General features: G+C 38.7%; 1 protein-coding gene across 3 annotated transcripts in view; it reads left to right on the top strand.

Annotated features, from left to right (window-relative positions):
• SLC25A14 (solute carrier family 25 member 14) overlaps positions 1 to 14,483 on the top strand; it is a 30,315-nt gene extending 15,832 nt beyond the window's left edge. For 2 of the 3 annotated variants that reach the window (XM_008153892.3, XM_028128854.2), the window contains exons 6-10: positions 618 to 713; positions 5,010 to 5,134; positions 5,852 to 5,987; positions 13,029 to 13,109; positions 14,050 to 14,483. In XM_008153892.3, coding sequence (XP_008152114.3) covers positions 618 to 713; positions 5,010 to 5,134; positions 5,852 to 5,987; positions 13,029 to 13,109; positions 14,050 to 14,091 — 480 coding nt within the window. In that variant the 3' untranslated portion in view covers positions 14,092 to 14,483. Of the gene's footprint in view, positions 1 to 617; positions 714 to 5,009; positions 5,135 to 5,851; positions 5,988 to 9,957; positions 10,018 to 13,028; positions 13,110 to 14,049 lie in introns of those variants that run through there. The other variant, XM_054708304.1, reaches the window with a different exon arrangement.
• Positions 14,484 to 26,600: the final 12,117 nt, after the last annotated feature.

Genomic DNA, 26,600 nt, shown 5'->3' with positions numbered 1-26,600 from the left:
CTTGGCTACCAGCACCGGCTTCCCTCTGGCACCTGGGACCCGGGCTTCTTTCCAGCCACCGGCACCCAGGACTCAGGGTTCCCTCCGGCCGCAGGCAGGCACCTGGGACCCGGGCTTCCCTCTGGCCCCCGGCAGGCACCCAGGACCTGGGCTTCCCTCGCAGCCTCGGCTTTACCCAGAAGGTCATCCAGAAGGACGTCCGGTCTAATTAGCATATTACGCTTTTATTATTATGGACACTTTCTATATATAGTTTAAGTCATTAACTTCATAATAATAGCAGGTTCATTTTTCTTTTTAAAAATTTTTTTTATTGATTTCAGAGAGAAAGGGAAAGGAAGAGAGAAATAGAAACATCAATGATGAGAGAGAATCATTGATGGACTGCCTCCTGCATGCCCCACATAGGAGATCAAGCCATAATCAGGCATGTGCCCTGACTGGGAATTGAACTGTAACCTCCTGGTTCATAGGTTGACGCTCAACCACTGAGCCATGCCGGCTGGGCCTGATTTTTCTTTAATTCCCCAAAACTATTTTCTTAAATTTTAAATGAGTAAAGTATCTCATTTTTGTTCTCTCAGTCAAAACAAAATGTTCACCTCTTCTTATTTTAGATTCGAATGCAGGCTCAGGGAAGCTTGTTCCAAGGCAGCATGATTGGCAGCTTCATTGATATATATCAGCAAGAAGGTACCAAGGGCCTGTGGAGGGTGAGTACTCTTTTCCTGATATTGTTGTATACTCATTTCCTAGAATTTACAAAGAATACCTTTTATATATAAAGCCATACAATTGTGAACTGTCATCTTGTACTGTGTAAGATTCTTGGTAACCCAAAAAATAAGGTAAGAAGCTCCTTATCACCTATGAAAGGACCAGAATTTATCAGTTGTCTTTATTTCTACTTAATGTTTGGGCGTTATGTATATGAGATAAGATATTACATTATTTGAGATAGCATTTTGATTTGTTCAAATTCACAGTGAATTAGTTCTTCAATATCTATTTTTGCCAGTTTTGTACTGACACAGCAATGTCTGTTCATAATACCTCTGTAATGCTTATGTTCTAAAGTTGTTGCCTAAAACAACCTTTTTAAATCTTTTAAAAGGTAAAAGATGTACTATAAAATATTGAGAAAATATATAAATGAGAAAAAATCCACCAAGTCCCACTAGCTAGAGATAATCACTTTTAACATTTTGTCTTATTATTTTTCAGTCTTCTATCCATACTTCTTTTTTTGTTGTTTTCCTGTAATGATTTATCCTATTTTAACCACTTAATATTAAGTAAGACTACTAATAGAATATGCAGAGAGTAGAAGGGAAATTCTATTAATAGACTCTTAAAAAAGAGAACTTTGTTTTTTTTTTCTTCCTTTATAATTTTCCCCAACTTCTTCTTACAGAAATTTCAAACATACAGAAAAGTGGAAAGAATAGAACAATGAATACCTATATACCTGGATTAAATGAGGTTTGCTTTTTAATAATAGCAGGGTGCCGTTTCTTGATTAGAATTTAAAGCGAGAAAATTTAAATTTAAAGCCAGAAAATGGAACTAGCTAGAATTTTTTTTACAAAGTAAGGCTAAAGGAAAGAATTGAATTCTTAATAAATAGAATTAAAGATTTGGTCAGGGGAACATAGCTACTTTATTTTTAATTAAAAATTTTAGTTGTAGTAAAATACACTTTAAAAAATTTACCATCTTAATGATTTCAAGTTCAGTTGTGTAGAGTACATTTACATTTTTATACAACCAGTCTCCAGAATTCTTTTCATCTTGCAAAACTGGAACTCTGTACTCATTAAGCAATTCCCTATTCTCCCCTTCCCCACAACCTTATACCTTCTGTATGAATTTGACTATACTGGGTACCTTATATAAGTGAAATCATACTTTTGTCATTTTGGAACTGGCTTATTTCACTTAGCATAGTGCCCCTCCAGGTTCATTCATGTTGTCACATGTGTCGGAATTTCCTTTTTAAGGCTGAATAATAGTCTATTGTGTATGTTTATCTGCTCATCTGTTAATAGACATTTAGGTTGTTTCTACACCTTGGCTCTTATGAATAATAGTGCTATGGGCATGGGTGAGTGAAGACTGTGACTTCAGTTCTTTTATGTATATACCCAAAAGTGGGATTGCTGGATTGTATGGTAATTCCATGTTTAATTTTTTGAGGAACTGAACATAGCTACTTTTATGATCCAGGCTACTTACATCATCCAAGCATGTACATTGTGTTATGTATTCTTTTGACACAGACATGTTATTTGCATATTAAAATACAGAATTATATTTTTCATTTCAAAGGGAAATATGTTTGTTTGCATGTTTCTTCAAACACATGCTCCTCTTTCTTTATGCTTTATTTCCCTGCTTTGATTACAATATGGATACTGGAAACATTTCACTTTCTTCCCTACTCCATTGGGAGAAATAACCACATGAATACAACAATAAAGCGAAACTGGCACTAATGTCAGATTTGGAGAGACAATAGAGTGGTGGGGACTTTGGTAACTGGAAAGCACCTGCCCCGCTCATTGTTGCCATGTGTGATGTGAATTCAGTGTGGCCAAGTTTTCTGGACTTTCAAAAGAAGCTGGAAATCTGCATTTCTATGTGAAGTGTCCTGGTTTTTTACATGTTGACAGCTTATTCAGCCTTCTAGAAACACCGTTTGGTGAAACAAAACATGTCTGAATTCAGCCCATGGACTCCAGTTTGGGACATTAGTGTTCACCAAAGTAGTCTTCTGTAAAGGTCATCTTCTAACAGAGTTGAGCAGATGGATGGGTCAGAGAGGAAAGCATTTTTGGGCCAGTCAGCCGATCAGCAGAATAAAACATGGTGACAGCACAGATATATTACTTCCACTGTATACATTGAGTTAGGAATTTTTAAAAATATTTTTATTGATTTTAGAGAGGAAGGGAGAGGGAGAGAGAGATAGAAACACCAATGATGAGAATCATCCATTGGCTGCCTCCTGCATGCCCCTGACTGGGGACCGAGCCTGCAACCTGAGCATGTGCCCTTGACCGGAATCGAACCTGGGACCCTTCAGTCCGCAGGCTAATGCTCTTTCCACTGAGCCAAACCAGCTAGGGCGAGTTAGGAAATTTAGAGATGATTGAATAATATAACAGGTCTTCCAGAAAGCAGTTGTCCCCACAGTATGTTATGTTTAATTTTTAATGACATTTGAACACAATCTATAATAATAAAAGCATAATATGCTAATTAGACTGGACAGCCGAACAACTTTTTTTTAAAACATATTTTATTGATTTTTCACAGAAAGGGAGAGGGATAGAGAGTTAGAAACATTGATGAGAGAGAAACATCTATCAACTGCCTCCTGCACCCCCCCCCACTGGGGATGTGTCTGCAACCAAGGTACATGCCCTTGACCGGAATCGAACCTTGGACCCATCAGTCCGCAGGCCAATGCTCTATCCACTGAGCCAAACCAGTTAGTGCCCGAACGACCTTCTGGGTGTCATTCCGGACATCCTTCCGGACGACCTTCCACATGTCATTCCAGACGACCTGGATGAAGCTGTGGTGGCGGCGGCCAAGGCAGAGGTGGTTAGGGGTGATCAGGCAGGCAGGCAAGCAGTTAGGGGCGATCAGGCAGGCAGGCAGAGTGGTTAGGGGCAATCAGGCAGGCAGGCGAGCAGTCAGCGGTGATCAGGCAGGCAGGCAGAGTGGTTAGGGGTGATCAGGAAGGCAGGCAAGTGGTTAGGGGTGATCAGGCAGGCAGGCGAGTGGTTAGGGGCGATCAGGCAGGCAGGTGAGCAGTTAGGGGCGATCAGGAAGGCAGGCAGAGTGGTTAGGGGCAATCAGGAAGGCAGGCAAGTGGTTAGGGGTGATCTGGCAGACAGGCAGAGGCAGTTAGGGGCGATCAGGCAGGCAGGCGAGCAGTTAGGAGCCAGCGGTCCTAGATTGCGAGAGGGATGTCTGACTGCCGGTTTAGAGCCTATCCTGCTGAGGGACTGGGCCTAAACCATCAGTCGGACATCTCCTGAGCGGGTCCCAGATTGCGAGAGGGTGCAGACCGTGATGAGGGCCCTACCCCCCTGCATGAATTTCATGCACTGGGGCTCTAGTTTACTTATAAAAGTAAAACATTTGTGGTGAAGGCCTGGGGTGGGGTGGGGTGGGGTGGGAACCAGATGGAGAAGGAAAGTGGGGGGATAATGGGGACATTTATAATACCCTCAACAATAAAGATTAATTTTAAAAAATAAAAGTAAAACATTCACTGTGATTTTTAAATATAGATATAAAAATGAAAATTAACTGGTCTGTTATCCTAATCCCAGATGAAGAAAAATATTTTGGTGTATTTCCCTCTAATCTTTTACAAAAATTTGGCATGTGTGCATACCTTTTTGCCTAAGTTAGAATAGTACTATGTGTAATTTTATGTCTTGCCTTCTTTAAGGTTATATCATAAGTATTTTCTTGTGTCAGTATTCTTCAAAATATGACTTTTAATGCTCTAGCAGCCCTGCACTATAACATGAGCTGTAATATGTTGTTGAGTGAAACTCTGGTAGTATTACCCCGGGAGGACTTATAAGGAAGTATTGCTTTTGCTTTGGCCTTCTCCCTAGCTGCAGCATACCTTTGCTGGCATCCTAGTGTGTTTTTTCTGCATATCCTAAAATTCTGTGAATTAAACTTGGAAGCGCTTCTCTCCCCACTGACTTCTGCTTCATGGCTTTATTTGATTTTTTATAACATCTTTATTGAGATAATTCACATACCATTAAATTCACCATCTTAAAGTGTACAATAAAATGGTTTTTAGTAATTCACAGACTTGTTCCAGTAGTAGGCATTGATTTGAAAGAGTGATGTCTGTACTCCAGACTTGGATTTTTCTGTCACTTTTTAATTCACAATTTATTTTGTTCACTTTTGGACTTATGCCACACTACCTGTGTATTTTCTTGGTGTCTAATGTCACTTACGTCTCATAGGGTGTCGTTCCAACTGCTCAGCGGGCTGCTATCGTTGTGGGAGTAGAGCTACCAGTCTATGATATTACGAAGAAGCACTTAATATTGTCAGGGGTGATGGGAGACACAATTTTAACTCACTTTGTGTAAGTATGATAGGTTGTGCTCATGCCATATTACCAACATACAAAAAATCTCACTGAAATCCTCATAGAATTGATACCTTTATTCTACATCCCAGATGCTATGGGCTCTTTGGTACTTGGAGGCAGTATCTAATACAGCAGCCTGTCAGATTTTTGTCAGTGTTCGCATTTGTTCATACACAGCCTCTATATCTAATAAGCTCATCTGTTATTTGCTTTTTTTTATTTTAGAATAGAAAGCAAACTTTTCTCAATGAGAATCAAAAAAGTCAAATTGTATAGGGCCTGTGAAACAAAACCATAATTTTGGGCTGAAGACCGTTGCCAGTCACATCCTACATTTTCTTCATCTTGCAACTTTTATGGTATTTTACTACTGAAATGCATTTGGCATATGATCCTATGTTTTGAAAAACCTACATAACTAATACATGATGTATGATACTTCCTGTTTAGGAATCTTGCTAGACTTTTAAATTGTCCCCCTTTAAGAAAAAAAAAGCTGTGTAAGTTTCAGATTGAAAAATGAAAAGGACAACTTTTAAATGATGTCTCTTTAGAACATATTTTCTTTCTTTTTAGATTATAATGAAAGGACAAGTGCCAGGTTTTATCTGATGAGTCTGACTCATTGTACATTTAAGTTTGCCCTCATTTCTGTTTAGGGGGCATGAGTGGAAGAAGGACAGTCTATCTACTTGAACTTTTCATTTTTAGTTCCAGTTTTACATGTGGCTTGGCTGGGGCTCTGGCTTCTAATCCAGTTGATGTGGTTCGAACTCGCATGATGAACCAGAGGGCAATCGTGGGACATGTGGACCTCTACAAGGGTACTTTGGATGGTATTTTAAAGGTATGCACACTGTGGGCTTGCATTGCATTTTTAATTTTCTTTGATGTCTTAGACCTTCTTTCAAGCCTTATTCTTAATTGCTACATATAATTCTGAAGATGGAAGAGTTATCATTGTATATGTTAATAGGCTGTCAGAGTAATTTCCAGGTAGAAAAGCTGTGTCCTTGGCCATCTGCTGATGCTTAGTGGCCCTTAATATTATTATTCCAATTTGAATGCTTGTGACTGTAGGATACTTTTATCAATAGCACCATGTACAATTGATATAAAAGACTTAACGTATCCCACATTTGCCCATTTCAAACAAGACAGAGATCCTGTGATAGAAAATCTGGTATTCAGTTTCAGTTCAGCATTGTGCTGTTGTTCACACTTTTGCTTTGAAAGTTTCCACTATGTTATTCTTGTAGATAGTTGAATATCGTAAATGAATTTTGTATGATATAATCACTGGTGATAATACTTCTACAAAAACAAATTTGAGGCTAAAATATGATATTGCCGTATAGTTTCTCTGTGGTTCAGCTTAGTTTAACAACTTTCTATTATAGATCAGGCACATTTTAATAGGCACAGAGAAATTATAGTATACTGTAGGTGTACAAACATAATTAACACAGCTTGGTAAGTGAAAAACTCAGGGATCTATGGGAGGAAATTTTAATCCAATTTGGAAGTTTGGGATGGGTTCCCTGTAGATGGTGGCATCATGAATAATAATAACTCATATGTTGAGTGCTTTACTATATATTTGGAACTATCCTAATGAGACCTTACATATTATTTTAGTGGTGACCATGTGGTGGCATTTATTGACAGAGGCATCACAAGAAGAGGAACAGGTTTTGTGGGAGACATCATAGTTTTGGGCACTTAGTTTGAAGTTCCTGAGGAACACACAGTGGATATCTTTGGATATATTAGTCTTCACTCAGAGGAGAGTTCGTGGGTGTAGCTAAGAGCCTTGGGAATCAGTAGTGTACAGGTGTTACATAACTGTGGAGGGGGAGACCAAGGAGAGCAGGTAAAGGAGTTCACAACATTTTTGTCTTCCTAGCAGACTGGAGTGTTAAAAAATTCCTTCTGTTAATAGTGATTCAGAGGCAGTGATTCTCTGGGGAGTAGAGTTTGACAAAAGCCCCCCTTGCTGTTTCTCACATGCTCACCCTTCCACTTGACAATCACTGATGTAGAGAGAAGAGTAGGGCTAAGGAAAGAAATGCCAATTATTAATACCTTGGCAGATGAGGAACTCAGGGAAGACATAAAAAGGTAACAGTTCAAAAGATATGAGGAAACTTAGAAGAGAATACCAGTAGATATCATGGAAGCAAAGGGAGTAATGAGTTTCAAGAAGGGGTAATTATTTAATGTCAAATGGAATAAAGAGATCCAGTATGGGACTGCAAAGTATCTACTGGATTTAATATTTTCTAGAAGAGGTTTGCTAGATTAGTGTTTGCAAAAGCCAGATTGATGTGCATTGAGTGTGTTTAATCATTCATTCATTCATTTGATACAAAAATGTTTGTGTTTTATGTGCCAGGTACTGTTCTAGGTTGGTGAACAGAAAAGTCCTGCCTTTAATGACACTGTAATTTTAATTGAAAGAGACAGATAAACACATAGGAAGTGAGGATAAGTAGAGAATGTTGGGTAAGAGGAGATAGAAGGTACAATAATATAGTAATAGCTAGCATTTATTGAATGTTTATTATGTATCACACTGTAATATATCCTTTAACTCACTTCAACACTATGGAGTAGATAATTATCTTTCCCATTTTATAAAATTGATTTTAGTTTCAGAGTAGCTAAGTATTTATCCAAGATTACACACCTAATATGTGTCAGCTCTGGGATTTAAACTAGGACCTGTCTTGATTCCAAAGTTTGTACTTGTAACCACTCTCCTGTGTTATATAGGAGGAAACATTTTCATGTTGGCAGTAACCTTTAATTACTTATATCTACTCACTGATTCACTTATTTGCTATTAAAATTCTTTAAAAACAATTTAACTCTATATGATCAAGATATATAATAGCATCATACTTTGTTATTTTATCTCTAAGAGTCCCTAAACACTTTGGCGAATGGAATAATGCATTCATCTCTGACATAGAAATGAGCAACTGCAAACCTCATACTGTCACCTCCATCTTAAAACCATTGGGTGGATTTTCATTGATTCAAGGCTCTATATGATTTGACCTCTTTTTACTTCCACAGTCTTATCTTTCCTACCTTTATTCTGCATTCCAGATATACTGAGCAATTTCTAGTACTTGACTTTCTTTCATCCCAAGTTTTCTTCCAAGCCATATACTCCCCACTCCACCTTAAGTCCCTTGGCTAGCTCCTGCTCATTTTTAGATCTCATTACTTTTTCATAAAGGCCATCCCTGATTGTTAAACTAGGTTATGTGTACATAGTTTAGTGCACTTGCTCTATCATAGCATTTATTATATTTTTTTAAATCTTTATTGAGCACTAATTCACATATCATAAAATTAACCTATTCAAAGTAGCTTTTGGTATATTCACAGATATGTGCAACCATCATCACCACATTTTCATTACCTCAGAAAGAAACCTCATTCCCTCTATCTCCCCCAGATCTAAGAAAATACTAATCTACTTTCTATTACTGCAGATTTGCCTATTCTGAATATCTCATATAAATGGAATTATAGAAAATGTGACCCTTTTGACTGGCTGGTTTCATTTTACCATAATGTTTTAAGGTTCATCCATGTTATAGCATGTATCAGTACTTTGTTCCTTTTTTTTAAATTAGATCTTTTTTTTTTTTACTTTGTTCCTTTTTATAATTGGATAATATCCCATTATATGGCTATATCACATTCACATTCATTTCATTTTATTGTAATGACTTTTACATTTTAATTCTTTTTAAATTTAATTTATTAGGGTGACAATGGTTAATGAAACCATACAGGTTTCAAATGTACAACTCAATAAAACATCATCTGCCCTAGTTTCCCATCATCATCACTGAGTCACTATCTCATACATTCTGTTAGTTTATTCACAGCATTTACTTCTATCTGAAATTATACTCTTTATTATTTGTGTGTTTATTGACTAAATCTGTGGTTCTAGGTTATCTGTAACTGGGCTTTACTTTTGCATCATGCACTCATTACCCAAAGTAAAGTCTCTTTCCGTCCCAGTTTATCCCCCTTTTGCCCTCTTCTACATTCCCCCACCCTCTTTCCCTCTGGCTGTCACCATACTGCATGGGAAAAGTAGGTTTATAGTTATTTGTATGGAAAGTAATACAATAATTAATAAACTATAATACAAGAATAAACTATGTTTCGTATACTCATAACTGTAAACTTACTTTTGCCACCCTTTATATTTTTATGCTTAATCTTTTCATCTTTTTTCACCCAGCCCCCAAACCCCTCCCCTCTGTAATTACATTTAATATCTGTCATCCAGTAGACTGTAAGTTCCTTGAAGGCAGGACAGTGTGCATCTTGTTTATTATTTTATCTACAGCAAATTATTGTTGAAGGAATGCATAACTTCATGAAGTAGCCTGTTGTCTCTGTTTATCTATAAAAGTTCTTGTTTGTTTTCACACAACTGCCTCAAGCCAAAAAATGTGCCTCCTAGTACTAATGTTCTAAAGAAGTTAGTCAATATTTTGGACCTCTATAAGGAGCCAGATGGCATGGAAGTGTTAGAGACCCTCACTGTATTTGTATGTCCATTCACTCAACAAATGCATGGCATCCCTCCAAAAATTGTACACACTTTAGCAGTTGATAACTCAATTTTGAAAATGAAATGTATGGGTCTCAAAAGAACTGTTGGCCCAGAAAGAAACTCACTACAGACCGATTCATTTTCCTGTCACCATAACCATTATTGCTTGTCTTATTTTCGGTTCTTATAAGTGTATTTCTAAGAGCACATGATCTCACTCATCTAGGGGAAATAATGAACAACATAGACTGATGAACAAGAACAGACCCAGAAACAAGGAGGCATGGATCAGACTGTCAGGCCTCGGGGGGAGGGTAGGGAAGGGTGGGGATAAAGGGAGAGATCAACCAAAGGACTTGTGTGCAGACATATGAGCCCAACCAGTGGTTAAGGACAACAAGGGGGTGGGGGCATGTGTGGGGAGGGGGGTGGGATGGAAATGGGGGGACGAGGACAAATATGTGATACCTTAATCAATAAAGAAATTAAAAAAAAAAGAAAAAAAAGAAAATGAAATGTATTTTAATAAACACTGCCTTTATAATTATTCCAAGTGTTTGTATACATTATTTTGGGCACACTATATTTACTTAGATATTTATTGGAAACTGTGCCAGACAGTGTTAGCTGGTGAGGATATAATGGTGAATGAGACAAATATAGTCCATGCTTTCCTGGAGATTTTGTTCTAGTTGAGGGGACAGACAATAAATACATAATAATAAACAGTATAATTTCAGATAGAAGTAAATGCTGTGAAGAAACTAACAGAATGTATGAGCTAGTGACTCAGTGATAATGATGGGAACTAGTTCAGCTAGGGTAGCCAGGAAAAGGCTGTGAGGAGTTGACATTTGAGCAGAGGTCTGATGGTGAGAAGGTGGCCACGTGAAGCTTGGAGAGAAAAGTATTTCATAAAGAAGGAACAGGTACAAAGGTCCTGAGTTAGGAATGAGCTGGACATGTTCAAGGGTTAAAAATAAGGCTGGTGTGCCTGAGTGTGGTAAATGAAGGACAAAGTAGTAGGAAATGAAACTGGAGAGAGAGGGAAGGGCTAAATTATGTAGGATCCTAAATGTCATCACAGAAAACTTGCAGTTAGAATGAATTCCACTGGGAAGTCATTGGGGAGCTTTGAGCAGGAAAGTGACACTGTCTCATTTAAAAATTTAAAAGATTTTTTTGGCTTCCAGGTGGAGATTGTAGACCAATTCGGAGGTTTATTGTGATAGTCTAGGTGAGAGGTGATGGGGTTGGATTGTATTTCTAAGGTCCCTTGTAATTTTAGCAATCTATGGTTCTAGGTTATCTGCATCTGGGCTTTACTCTTGCTGATTTTCACAATTTTTCAACATTTGTTTTGTGATACCTTTGACATTTGCTCATAATCCATTGGGGGAAGCATATTATCACTGTGCTTTCATAAATAATGCCCTAGTTATGTTGCTATTTGCTCCAAAAAATGCTTAGTAAGGATAATTATCTTGAGTGCTCATTTTTTCCAATTTAAGTATAGTTGGTATACAATATGTTAGTTTCAGGTGTACAATATAATGATTTGACATTTATATACCTTATGATATGATTACCACCATATAACATAGCAATACCACTTTTGGGAATTTATCTAAAGAAATCAAGCATAGGATAAGGGATATTTATAAGTGTGGATTCTCAAAATATTATCTAGTCCAGATATATTTACTTCTTAGTATGGTGGTGGGTTTCACTTCACCAGTGGAAAGGCAAAATAACATTTTTTGTTGTTGTTAATCCTCACCTGAGTATATTCTTCCATTGATTTTTAGAGAGAGTGGAAGGAAGGCAGGGAGAGAGAGAAAAAGAAACATTGATGTGAGAGAGACACATCAATTGGTTGCCTCCCAAATGGGCCCCGATCAGGGCTGGGGATCTAGCCTGCAACTGAGGTACATGCCCTTGACTGGAATTGAACCCAGGCAGGCTGATGCTCTAGCCACTGAGTCAAACTGACTAGAGCAGAATAACATTTTTTTTTCAATGTCTTAACACAATGCCTAAATTACAGGAGTCACTTAAGAGATAATCTGTCTGTTAAATAGGAACTGTTTCTAAAGGTTGGCTTCATTATACACCACTGGTTTATGACCTTTGATATACATCATTTTTACTTTAATTCACAATAACCATTAAGCTGGTATGTGTAGACCACCTTTGAAACAGGAAACCCAAACTCAAAGGAATTCACAATTTTCCTGATGTGATCCTCAGAGCATTGATATAAGGTAGGCCCTGGCATTACACAGAACTTACAGTGATGAACCAGTGATGAAATGTTACTTTATGGCTTGACTGGAGCTGGGATATCTGCTTCAAAAATCATTCATGTGGCTGTTAGCAGGAAGCCTCTCTTCCTCTCTGGCTGTTGGCAGGAGGCTTTAGTTTCTCACTGTGGGCCTCTTCATGACATGGAAGCTGGCCTCCTCCAGAGTGAATGATCTAAAAGAGAACAGAGCAGAAGCTTTATATATAAAGCATCCTATATAATAAAAGGCTGATATGCAAATTGACCGAACAGGGGAACATCCGTTCACTATGGCATGCACTGACCACCAGGGGGTAGATGCTCAACACAGGAGTTGCCCCCTGGTGGTCAGTGTGCCAGAAGCTGGGCTCATGGCTGGTGAGCACAACGGTGATGGCGGGAGCCTCTCCCGTGTCCATGGCAGTGCTAAGGATGTCCGACTGACGGCTTAGGCCCACTCCTTGTGGGGAGCGGGCCTAAGCCATCAGTTGGACATCCCCCAAGGGCTCCCAGACTGTGAGAGGGTGCAGGCCAGGCTGAGGGACCCCCCCATGAGTGCACGAATTTCATGCACTGGGCCTCTAGTCTTTTATAACAAAGCATTGGAGGTGACATGTTCACTACTGCTTTATTCTATTGGAGACACAGACCAATCCTGATATGTGTGGGTGAGCCTACACAAGGGTGTGAAAAACTGGAGGTGGCTTTCTTTGGGGACCATCTTGGAAGCTGTCTACCACAGATACTTAGTTTCTCTTGTTTACTAGTATTACTGTTATCTCAGCATCAAGAATACATTTGCATATGGTAGGTGCTCAATAAATATTTGTTGAATGAATTGGTAGATTTATTTAGGTTACCTTTGAATTCAAATGTGTGTTTTTAGAAAAAAAAGGACTTCATGGAGCCAAGAGTTGTTGGGGAGGGAGTTGGAAGATGAATATTAAAATACAAGTAATTGTCAGATGTAAAGAGTAAGGGGAATTCACTCTGTTTTATATTACATCTTTCAGATGTGGAAACACGAGGGCTTTTTTGCACTCTATAAAGGATTTTGGCCAAACTGGCTTCGACTTGGACCCTGGAACATCATTGTATCCTTTTAGAACATGAGAATGAAAGCAAATACTTTAAGCTCCCAGGTAATTCTATGCTATGGGAAGGAAAATTTGATCCTTGAAGCTTTTAGGCAAGTGAGAAACCTAATCATTCTAATGGTGACCATTGAGGATGGAATTAAGAAATCACTTTCAGTTGGAGTCTAATACAAACTGAAAGGACTAGAAAAGACATAGCAAAGTGTCCCTTTAAAAAAAAAAGCACTAAAAATAACAGCCAAATCTGGAAGGGACTATGAAGTTTTTGGAAACCCTGCTGGGAAATGCCCACAGAAAAGTCCATGCTAAGGAGGCCCATATTTCCTATCCCGTAACTATAGGACTAAAACAGCTGGGGAAATAATAAGACAGAAAACATTGATAGGGTGAAAGAATCTAGGGCCAAGTAGGGCTATTTCCTCAGGGGTGAATCTCCTTCCTTTAACTGTGTTTGAATGCCTTCTACATGCAGAGTCATGAATTGGATGCTGTGGGTGGTGGTGTGTGTAGAGTGGTGAGCATTGCATAGTTGAAAAGTAATTTCCTGCCCTTGTGGAGTCTATAGGTTGAGGGAGGTAGTATTTCTCACCCTCCTTGGGATTGCTCTGATTACTTAATGTCTGCAAATGATTATTCTAGAACTGAATTACATGTTACCATTGATGTTCTTGGTTGTGTGTTATTTGCCCCTGAAGACTCCAGTTATGTTAGAATTTTAATCTGTTTATATTGCTAAATGCAATGAAGATAATGGGAACATGGTGGGCATTCAGTACATGCTTGATTTGCCAGGTATTGTTTTTAAAAAGACTTTTAAGCAAGTGCAACTTAGAATAGCACAAACTAAGTACCTTAATTTAAGAATGCAATGCACAATTTTCAAACTGGGTTTGGCTTTCTGTTTTAATCCAGTGATCTTCCATGACTTACTCTTCAGTTTTTTATCACATATGAGCAGCTTAAGAGACTTCAGATCTAAGGACTGAATTACATGTGAGCCAAGCCCTGCCAACCTTTCTACTCTTTTCCCCTTTAAATGTATTTTGACAAAGTTGTGAGTGTTTACTGAACCATTGGTCTCCCAACAGCCTCCTGATGGAAGAACAATAGATAGGATTGTTCAAAATTGTTCATTTGTTTGTGTTACCATGTTAACTTCCTTGAGAGGAAGTGTTAACATTGAGATTCTGGCACCAGATTGGTATCTTCTATGAAGATGGATACTGATGGGTGACATTCAAAATGGCCTTCTTTTCAAATGTGGGTTAAATGTAGTTCGATAGCCTCAGACTTGGGTGAGAGCAGAAGGCATAGGCCAGGGCAGTTATTGCTATGTATGTTACAGACCTCGGTTCTCATTAAAGTATTTATTGGAAGAATTACTTTGGTTTTGTCTTCATTTACTATTTTCTCCTTTGCCAACTCTTTATAACTTACATTCTCCAGAGACTTATAAAGAGAAGGTGTCTATGAAATGGAGTCTGGACTCTTACAGCATAGTTATGAGCACAGACTAAGTGCATTGTGCTTTCCCACTGTCATTCATTGTCATAATGCCACTCACTTGTAAACATTAGGCAAGTGGTCCTTTTCTAATCATGAATAAAAAAACAAGTAGCTAATTTAGAAGTTTGTACAAATAAAATGCTAAAAGAGGCTTAAAATAGAACTCTGTGTCTAGGCTTCGAATTGTCTTACAAGCAAAATGTTCTGCCTACTTTCTTGTACTAGAATAGTGCCTAGCACACTGTAGGCACGCAAATATTTGTGGAATAAGTAGTTTAGTTCTACTTATCCTTATCCATTCATTATTTGTTCAAACAACATTATGTGTCTCTTATGGTTCTCAACCTTTCTAATGCTGCGACCCTTTAATACAGTTCCTCATGTTGTGGTGACCCCCAACCATAAAATTATTTTCGTTGCTACTTCATAACTGTAATTTTGCTACTGTTAATGAATCATAATGTAAATATTTGTGTTTTCCAATGGTCTTAGGCTCTATAGCAGTGGTTCTCAACCTGTGGGTCACAACAGGAATCTTCCTGCAACGGGCCTCTAGTTATGAATAAAGCTGCTATAAATATTCACGTGCAAATTTTTTGTGTGAACACAAGCTTTCAGTTCATTTGAGTAAATACCAAGGAGTGCAATTGCTGGAGAGTATGGTAAGAGTATGTTTAGTTTTATAAGAAAACTAGTGGCCCAGTGCACAAAATTCATGCACTTGGTGGGGGGGATCCCCCAGCCTGGCCTGTGCCCTGTCACAGTGTGGGAGCCCTGTGCCCCACCCACCCATCCGGGGCTCCTCAATGGATTGCCCCAAAGAGATAGGCCGGAGCCAGGGAAGACCTGCGGATCCTGGGCCTGGCCACTGTGGAGGCCTGCAGACCCCCAGAGGTGGTGGTCTCCCTCTGCACACACCTGCCTAACCCCCAGTGTGGCCCCACCCCCATCCCCAATGCTGCAAGGCCCCGCCCACTTGCGCCTGCTGTGCATGCCACTTGCTGCGGTCGTGATGTTATGGCATCCCAGACAATTTGCATATTCCTTTATTATATAGGATTCCAAAATGTCTTCCAAAGTAACTGTACCATTTTGCATTCCCACCAACAATGAATAAGTTTCTATTTCTCCACATTCTTGCTAGATTTTGGTATTGTCAGTGTTTTGCATTTTGGCTATTCATATAGGTGTGCAGTGGTATCTCATTGTTTATATTTATTTGAAGACTACTATACCAGTAAAATAATATTTACTGTAAACTGTAATTTAAAAATAAAATAAGAATTAATGCACCAAGCAGATACCAGACTCATTCCCAAATAGATGAGCAAAAAGGAAGCCATATTTTTGCAATGGTATAGACTGAAAGATAGTTTCTTAAAGGGTTTATATATATTGTAAAATGGATTTAATTAACCTCAAGTTAAATGCTATTTCTTCAGAAAAATTTTCCAATCTTAGTAACTTCTCTTGTTATCATTTCTTATATTATGTATTTATAACAATATATTTGTGTGATTATTTGATTAACACCTCTATCACCCATCAGTCTTTAAGTTCCATAAAAATAGAGATTCTGTTGATGTTGTTTACTGCTGTGTTCTCAGAACCTAGCACAGTTATATTACTTAGTAAATATAGGTTAAATGAATAAATTAATTGATCTGTATGCAAAAATCTGATAAAATGTCTAAAATATAGCAAAGGTTCAGCAAATACTGTGAGATTTAAATGGAATGAAATTAAATTTTGAATTACTGATAATGATGGATTGGTAGATAAAGAATAGGTTATTGCCCTAACTGGTTTGGCTCAGTGGATAGAGCGTCGGCCTGAGGACTGAAAGGTCCCAGGTTCAATTCCGGTCAAGGGCATGTACCTTGGTTGCGGGCACATCCCCAGTAGGAGGTGTGCAGGAAGCAACTGATTGATGTTTCTCTCTCATCGATGTTTCTAACTATCCCTCTCCCTCTCTGTAAAAAAATCAATAAAATATATTAAAAAAGAGAATAGGTTTTTAAGGGAAAATTGAGGGGCTTGGGGAGATATACCTAATCTTATTAACTATTGATTCAACAACTATCTCTGCCTCGTGTAGCTTACTGTCTATAAAAGATTAATGAATAAATATATAATACATTGGAGGTTGATATATGCTTTGTAGAAAAAGCAGGGAAGAGGCACAAGGAATATTCGGTTAAGGTCGTACACTGAGCAAGACAAATTTGTTTGGAATCTATAGGAGGTAAGATAAAAAGCCAATATAGGTTTAAAGCAAATGCAAAGGCCCTGAGGTGAGCATGTACCCAGAGTCTAATGTGATGGTATAAGTTATGGTGGTTTGGATGAGGGTAATCACAGGAGAGGCTCCGAGAAGGGGTTGAAATACCTATATTTTGAAGAGTAAATAATGACTTGCTAAGGGATAGGATGTGGGTTGTAAGAGAAAAAGAGCCAAGATCCTCTAAGGCCTGAGCTACTAGAAGGGCATTATTTCCATAGGGATGGAGAGGACTCAGGAAGTATAGGGATTTTTTTTGTTTGTTTTGTACGTTGTTTGAAATGCCTATTATACTTTAATAGAGATGTGTAGTAGGCAGTGAGACATATAAGTGTGGAGTTCAGGGGAGAGGGCTGGAGAGTGTACATTTGGAAATCATCAGCATATATATGATATTTAAAGCCATAACACTGAATGGGATCACCAAGGGAGTAAGTGTCAGATGAGCAAAAGTCCAAGTACTGAGCCTGGGGAAGTCCAACATAAAATAGGGCAGAAAAACACAGAGGACACTAGTGATGACTATATACTCAGACAACTTCAGTTGTCTTAATGAGACTAATATTCTGATGAATGATAAAGAGTAAAGGAGGCAAGAGAGTAAATTATTGTTAATATGGAATTTGGAGAAAAATAGTGTGAAGTTGATGAGGTCTTTAGCCAAATTACTAAAGCTTTAAGGACTGCTGTCTTTATAGTAGCCAAAATCATGGGAAGATAGTTCAAATTAAAGCATTTGATTTGCTCTTTTGGTATAGTTTCTTATTCTATTTTTAGTCATGGATTAATATATTATCCTCCTCACCCCCTCCCTCCCTTAACTTATTGATGGATAGAGTATTTTGATTGAACACTCAGGATTAACCAATTTCTATAGTGAAATACTCTGCAGTAAGGGTGCCTTAGGGAATACATAAAGATCTGCTTCTTGCCACATAACATTTGTATGGGATTATTTACATGTATGAAGAATTTAGTGTTTCATAAAGATTATTCACCATAGAGTCCCCTTAAGTAATAACTCTCCGTTGTATGTTTGAATTATAAATTTTGATTGAAAAATATCTTTTTAGGGGCATGTCAAATATGAAATAGATCCACAGTGTCTTTTGAAGGTATACTAAGAAGGGAACTCTTTCAGTCAGTGAATACAAGGAAACAATATTTAAAGGGACTAAGGACAGTGATTGAAATCTTGTTTGTCTCAAAACAAGACAACTCTCTTTACTGTCTACTCAATTTATCTGTAAATCAAAAACTTTTCTAAAAAATAAAGTCTGTAAATTTAAAAAATGCTTAGAATGAAAGGGTAACACAAAGGTAAGCAGGCACTGCTGGTTTGGAAGAGAAGTAATTATTTTCCCAAGTAAAAAGCCCAGTATATAAAAAAGATAATAGCAAGAGTTGGTGAAGAAATTAAAACTCTCATACACTGCTGGAGAGGTTGTAAAATGGTGTGGCTCCTTTGGAAGATAGTTGGACAGTTCCTCAAAAGCAAAACAGAATTGCCATATCATCCTCGCAGCATTATTCACAATAATGAAAAGGCAGAAACAACCCAGATGCCCATCAACTGAATAATGGATAAACGAATAGTAGTATATCCATGCAATAGAGTATTATTCAGCCATAAAGAGATATGAAATGCTGATATATGCTACAATGTGGACTGAACTTGAAAACATTATAAATGCAAGAAGTCAGGCACAAAAGGCCACATATATGATCCCAGTTAAATACCCAGAATAGGAAAATCCATAAAGATAGAAAATAAATTAGTGGTTTCCTATGGCTGGGTGGAGGGGGTGAGATGGGGAAGGACTGATAATGGGTATAAAATTTAATTTTGGAATGAAAATATTCTAAAATTAGATTATGGTGATGGTTGCACAACTCTATACTAAGGAACATTAAATTATATGCTTTAAACAGGTGCTCTTTATGGTATGTAAATTATCTCAATCAAGTATTTATAAAAGCCCAGCATGAATGTGGTTTAGCTTGATTGGGATAGCTAGTGAGGGATTTCAATGAAGCTACTCAATAACAAAATACAGATTGATTAATATTAACTCCAGATGATTACATGGATTTTTTTTTTGAATAAGCAAATCCCTCATGTGACCAGCAATCTGAAGATCCAATAACTGATGTTTCTGACCAGGAAACACTAGGTTTGAAGGGATAAAATAGTGATCAAGGTCTGTAGGCTATATGATGAAAAAACTTTCAATTTTTTGAAATTTGAAATGCTGCAGCATTAGAAAAAAAATAATAATAACACTTATATGGCTTTATTATGTGTCAGATACTGTTATAAGTATATTGTGTTTCTAAACCTCTGTTTACAGTGCCCGGTTCAGTGGTTCAGTGGTTTAGTGTCAACCTGTGAACCAGGAGATCGAGGGACATGCTAGGTGTGCAGGAGGCAGCTGATCAATGATTCTCTCTCATCATTAATGTTTCTATCTCTCTCTCCCTCTCCCTTCCTCTCTGAAATCAACAAAAAAATATAAAAAAAAAAACAGTTTACATTCTTCCAATCACCCTATAAAGTAGGTACTATTCTCATTTTTCTGATGAGAAACAGGTACAGAATGGTAAAATACTTTTGTTCCTAGGAAATGGCAGAACTAGGATTCTAACCTAGGCAGTCTGGCTTATGAGCCCATGCTTGTAATGACTATGCTAGAGGTGTACTGACACAGTCTCATCCAGGGTTACTTAAAGTTTATTGCAGGTGAGCAGTAAAGAATATTGATTTCATTAATTCCCCTATCTTTATAGCACCCTGGGAGAAAGAAGTTCAATAGCTGTGGTTGGTCACTCTTTGACACTTAACCATAATACTGGACTGCAATTATTTTCCTAGAGACATGCAACTAAATATATTTTTTTCCTCTTATTCTCCACTTTGTACTGCTTTCCCTCTCTTCCTTTTTTTGGTCTTCTCAACGACCTCCTTCATCACTAGCCCATCACACACAGATGAACTTGTTCTTGTCGTGTGTTAAACCATTTATTGAAGAACTTGGAATTATTGATACAGATGCCACTAGTTTGAAATTTAATAATGTGGACATGGGGCTAGCCTTCCCACTGTCTCTCATCCAGTGCAAAGAAGTGGGTTAGGCTTATAAATAAATTTATGGGAGGAGTGATTAAACTACTATGAACCTGATTATAAGTACTTTTTCATTCACTAAAGTATATCATATAAGGGACAACAGTTTTGATAGCCTAGCCCAGTCAGGATATTACATGTAAATTAGAGTAATGATATTGCTTTTTAAAAAACAAATGTCTTCATATCTTCTCAGAATGGCCACTCCGCATAAATCTCAATTCCTAAGGTTTCACTAAAGGATATTTCTTTTATTTATTCAGTGTTATAGCATCACTATTCAGTTTTATTTTGGGCTGTGCCTAACTCATTATAAACATTCATTGTGCATCCTTGTCTATCCCATTTATTTAGTAAATAAGATAAACAATTTAACACATCATTGTATAAAACCGCCAAGGGACCTGGTAATCTTAAAGTAGTAGTTGAAATTTGGATTATGCATCACATTTGAAATAACCTCTAGCCATTCAGCTATAATTGCCTGGTTTAGTTTTCTCACTTTTTAACCCATCTCTTGAGATGACATGACACCAGTTTGCTTTTATGTGGGAAGTGTTTTAGTATTTGTTGAATGGCCCAGTGGGCAAATCTGCAAAAATATTATGAGTGATAAAAGCACAATGAACAGTTTTGTAAGACAGTGAGGCATTTCACTGGGCCAATAACGGTGTTATCTCAGTGTGTTTATCAGCTTTTTAGTGCCTAATGTCAACACAATTGAGACAGAACTGGAACTGATGTAGATTTATTATAGTAAATGGGAAATATGACTCAATCACAAACCTAAAGAAATAAGAGACCCCCCTCAAGCTCTTGGTCTTACATGATTTTAGTCCCCGCCCCCCAGTCCTCTGGAGCAAATGAATCCTGCCTGACTCATTGTATAGAGGTGTTTTGGGGAAAAAAAACTCAACAATAACAACAACAGGAACTGCTTTGTGCGTTGAAACAGACTCTGAGACCCTAAGCAGCTGCACTGGTCGTTTCTAGGACTCCTCATGAGAGGGCTCTTTGAGCTCAGTGGCTGATTATGGTCCCAACAGCTTGTAAATCCAGTGGACATATGGTTGGGTAGTAGCATGTTAAGCTCTTATGAACTTTACCCTGCCATAGGTGATCCATTAGGTGGAGCACACCTTTCCTTTTCAGCAAGGCTGTGAGACTATGGCTTCAAGGCTTAACTGAATCAAAACTTGTCTCCTGGCTCCATGTGATCATATTTTTATATTCTCATGCCTTAGCATTTGACAGTATTGTGCAAAACAACTACCTCAGAAAGTTTTAAGAGTGAAAACACATTGAAATCAATACTTGGATATTATACAAAGCTATATTGATGATCTAGTTGTACTGTGAGGGCTGTTCTTAAGTGCTGTGTCCCATTAGTTCAGATTTCTAAATTTGCAGATTAACTCTAGCAGCAAGACATATCAATAGGTTTCCTTTTGTAAATACCAACTAGGTAATCCCCCTCAGTATGGTTTATACTTTCAGGAAGCCATGTACTTTTTTTTGAGATATTCATATCAGGGTGGTTGGTTCATTTATAACTCACTTTTCATTTTTGTTAGCAAATATCCTAGGGAAACATTACACTTCAAGAAATTCCAGCAAGAATATAAATCAGAATTCTTATGTTTAATGCTCCTTGAACTAGTAATATTGCTTTGGAGAATTTATCCAAAGGCATTAAACAGACATGTCAAATATTTATACAAAAGGATATTTATAGTGATATTATAACAGTGAGAAATTGGAAATAACATAAATGTACAACTATAGGGAAATGGTTAAAATATATACTTATGTTGAAAAAACATGCAACCTTTACAAGTCATATTTTTGAAGAAAACTTAATGACAGAAGAATACACAATATAAAGCTAAGTGAAGAAAACAGTTAAAAGAGAATAACAGTGATCATCTCTGGATGATACAATTATGGATAGCTTTATGTATTTTCAGAATTTTCTGAAATGAATAAAAATTGCTATTATAATCAGAAAAGAATCATGAAAATCATATGTAGATCAATATATATATATATATATATATATAACAAATCCAAGCAAAGCTTGATACCTAGGCAGTTTTAATACCTAGCTCTGAATAATGAATGCTTGTGGGGTAGGTAAACAGATGAATAGACAGATAAATGAATGAATGACAGTTGACACTTGTAGGTACCATAATTGGGTTTATGTGACTGCAGAAATAACGAATAAATATTTTTTAATTAAAATGAGAAGATTTCAGTTCAGCCAATGGTTTGAAGGATGACATGGAGGGTAGTGAGGAGTCACAAAATAAGTGCGTGGCTGACAGCAGCCAAGGAGTTGTGGTCAAACCTTATGTCCATTGCTGTTCTTGCTGCCCAGCTATCAACACTATTTTTTCCTCTTGAAATTTCTCTCATGCCTGCTGATTTCACTGGTCTCTATTCAGTTTGGCCAGTTACTGAGAGAATGAAGTCAAAGTCACGAGTTCATTTCCCGTTTGAACCATGTACACGTCTTCATATAGAAAAAGATATCCCAAGGCTAACTCCAGCTGGCCAACTCTCAGAGATGGGCTTATTGGTCATGTGGACAAACAGGTGAGTGTGGGTGGATTAGGGAAACCTGCCTCTAACACTTCTGGGATCACCCAAAATGCCCCTGCAAGGAGTGCTTTGTGTTCTTATGTTCTTGAAAGTAGTCTTCTGCAACTGGTATGCTCTGTATAATGTTAGCTACCTGAGAAGTCAGTATAAAACTTAGTCATGTCACAATTTTTATAACAAATTCACAATAAGCTGTTCATGGAAATTATACATGGGACTGATTGACCTATATTTTTTCATATAAGGTCTTAATATCCTTTGGCTATTTTGATCAAATTGCTAAACAGAATCTGGCTTTTTTGCACGTCCATCCAGAGACAACACTGGATGAATGAAATCTAAATGTTTCTTCTCCAGTGCATTCCCTTATCTGTGAAGGGGCCTGCGTCAAAGAAAGCCATTAGACTTTCACATAGCATTCTGTATCTTTGCTCTTGGTGGCTTTTTAAATGCAGTGTTTTTCATTGTTAAACCCAAGTGGATGATTATAGTGCCTTGCTTGTATCTGCTCTGCCTTGATCCTGCTAAGATATTAGATTTACTGTTTGTGTTTTTCAACCTGAGTCTCCTCTCATCATTCATTTTTAAAAAACCTTATTTAGGGATTGAGGAATTCACAGCTCTGAACTGTGAATTTATGTATTTTCAAAATTGTTCTTGTCCTGGAGGTCATAATATCTACAGATATGATGGGCTCCCTTAAATTGGCCAGCTGGATGTTTTATTCTTCAGGATTTTTAAGGAAGAGGGAGAGAACATTTTCTAAGCACTAACAATGTGCTGTAGTTTATTAGGCATTTTTTACATACATTATCAGAGTTAGTCCTCACTATGACCAAATAAAGTAGGCATTATTACCACATTTTTACAAATGAGGAGACTGCAGCTTTGAAAATTTAAATGGCTGGTCATAATTTGAACGCTGGTCTATGGGACTTCAAAGTCTGTGATTTTTTCCACTGCGCATACTGACTCCCAGGGATAGCAGGTTTCTTAAACGGAACTTAATAACACCATAATCACTAGCTTCTCCTCAGCTCCTGGCTTTCTCCTGTAACTGATTCCCATTATACTTTGCTTGTGTTACCTTGACAAGATCAGTCCTTTGCAGCAAGGCCAAGAAATTAAGCTTTGAACCACTAATAAGTCATTTGAGCTGGCTTTCAATTTTGTCCAAAAACTCAGTTACTGTTTGTGTTTTACCTAGTTCCCAATAACTCATAATCCAATCCAAGGGTATTCCTTATTGCTGGCATAACTGGTCCTTGCTGGGTGCTTAGTACTTCAATGCATATTGGCTTCCATCATCCCTTCGAGAGCCAAAACGTTCTTCAGTTGTAGGAATATAAAACCCATTATGGTGGGAGAGGAGGAAGATGGCGACCGGCAGGTAGGTAGGGAGGGTGACTGTGTGATTGAGTGAAGGAGTGACAGAGGTGTGTGTGGACGTGTGTGGGTGTGTGTGTGAATGAAATAGGGACAGTTGGACCCTGCAGTTCTTCCAGGGGGCATCCAATCCAGGCAGTCTTGGTTGGCAAAACCCCGCGGCCTCTGCAAACACTCCAGGGAGGACACCAGTGGCACAGAGACCCCGCCATCTTTAAGAACGGAACTGCTAGAGACTAGAATCCTAACCTTACCACCACCCAGTCTGGTCTCGGAAGCAAACCTGGTCACTACAGCCACTCTGGTAGAAGACCTGCCACCCCAGCTGCAGATGCACGAACCCTGAGACCTCCTTCTCCAAAAGTGCGCCGCTGAAAGCAGTAAGTACAACCTCCCCCTCCCCAGCGACGGAACTCGGGACTCTCCCTGTCCCCAGCCCATAGGCACCCGGGCACTCCACTGCCCAGGCAGTGCTGGGGAACCACTGAGAGCCCCTGAGGGGGTGATTCTGCACAGTCAAGGGTGCGCGGCCCTACAGTAGAATCTCTGAACTGCCTCTTCCTAAATAACTGCCCACGGACACCCCTGCAGTGCAACTTCAGTGCCAGGGTGCGTCAGAGCTTTGCGCTGGCAGGTGCGCCACCAATTTGCACACACTCCAGAGCGGGCAAACTCATAGCCACAGCAAGGGAAGGTGCCCTGAGCCCATATATCCACAGGGTCCTCTGGGGAGCTGCTTGAGCCCCTGCTGGGTGTGATTCTGTACAGCCAAGGACGCGCTGCCCCACAGCAGAAACTCTGAACTCCTTTCTCCTGAATAACTTCCCACATACACCCTAGCTGTTTAACTTCAGTGCCAGAGTCTCTCAAATTCTGTCAGAGCTGTGCGCCAGTGGGTGCACCACCAGTTCGGGCACACTCCAGAGCAGGCAAACTCACAGCCACAGCAAGGGAAGGCGCCCTGAGCCCATATATCCACAGGGTCCTCTGGGGGGCTGCTTTGAGCCCCTGCTGGGTGTGATTCTGTACAGCCAAGGATGCGCTGCCCCACAGCAGAAACTCTGAACTCCTTTCTCCTGAATAACTTCCCACATACACCCTAGCTGTTTAACTTCAGTGCCAGAGTCCCTCAAAGTGTGTCAGAGCTGTCCGCCTGCAAACACACCTCCACAGAAGGGAATTTACAACAGGCAGGCACCCTGAGCCCATCTACACACAGGGTGCTAGTGGGAGCCACTGGGAGCTCTCCCAACAGATGGTTCCTGGGTGCCACTGTGAGTTCCCACTGGACACGCGCGATTTCAACTAAGGGTGCAAGACAGCAAAAACTGGGACACTCCACTCCATAGCTGCTGACTTTTAGACACCACAGTTGTGCCTCTCAAGCTTCCAGGCCTACATCAAGAGAACCCAAGTAGCTCAAGTAGGGAGCTACACTAGATTACCAAGCCCAGGAGAACTGAGAGATTACACCAGTAGCACCATCCCCAAAAGATCCTGGGTAGCAAAGCAAGCGGATCTACAATTAAAACATTACAGGAAAACATGGGGAGAAAAAAAGGAAATTCCCAAAGGGAGGAAAAAGAGGAATCACCAGAAAGGGAGTTAAATGAACTTGAAGCTAGCAGCTTAACAGAGAAAGAATTCAGAGTATTCGTTATAAGGATGTTTAAATGGATGGATGATAAATACACACAACTCAATGATAACTATAAGGAGCTGAATGAAAATGTCACCAACATGAAAAGAAACCAAGAGGAGATGAAGAACGACATAGCTGTAATAAAGAACACAATGGAAGGCTTAAAGAATAGAAGAGGCTGAGGACCGCATCAGCGAATTAGAAGACCAGGTAGGAAAAAACACACAAACACAGCAGCAACTGGAAAGAAGACTTAAAAAGCAAGAGGAGAGCCTAAGGGAGCTTCGGGACAACGCAAAACGAAACAACCTTCAAATAATAAGGATAAAAGAAGGAGAGGAAGAGAAGCAAGGAATAGAAAACCTGTTAGAAGAAATAATGACAGAAAACTTCCCTGATATTGGCAAGAAAAAAACTATCCAAGTCCAAGAAGTACACAGAGTCCCAAACAAGTTGAACCCCAAAAGACCGACACCAAGACACATCATAATTAAATTGACGAACACCAACGACAAAGCAAGAATCTTAAAGGCTGCCAGAGAGAAACAGAAAGTTACCTACAAGGGATCTCCTATCAGAATATCAACTGATTTCTCAACATAAACACACCAGGCCAGAAGGGAATGGAATGAAATATACAAAGTGATGCAAAACAAGGGACTGAATCTAAGAATACTATACCCAGCAAGGCTATCATTCAAAATTGAAGGTGGAATCAGAAGCTTCACAGACAAAAAAGGGCTAAGAGAGTTCATCACTACCAAACCAGCATGCAAGAAATGCTAAAGGGGCTGCTGTAAAAAGAAGAAAGAGAAAGGCAAGAAGAAACACAAACACTAAGGAAAAATATGTCAACAAACAGGTACTTATCAATAATAACAGTAAACGTAAGTGGATTAAATGCACCAATCAAAAGACATAGGGTAGCTGAATGGATAAGAAAAC

This window comes from Eptesicus fuscus, chromosome 1 (genome assembly GCF_027574615.1).
Source record: "Eptesicus fuscus isolate TK198812 chromosome 1, DD_ASM_mEF_20220401, whole genome shotgun sequence".
Classification (NCBI taxonomy): domain Eukaryota; kingdom Metazoa; phylum Chordata; class Mammalia; order Chiroptera; family Vespertilionidae; genus Eptesicus; species Eptesicus fuscus.
Note: the sequence above shows the minus strand (reverse complement) of the source record. Positions and strands in the feature narration are given on the sequence as shown.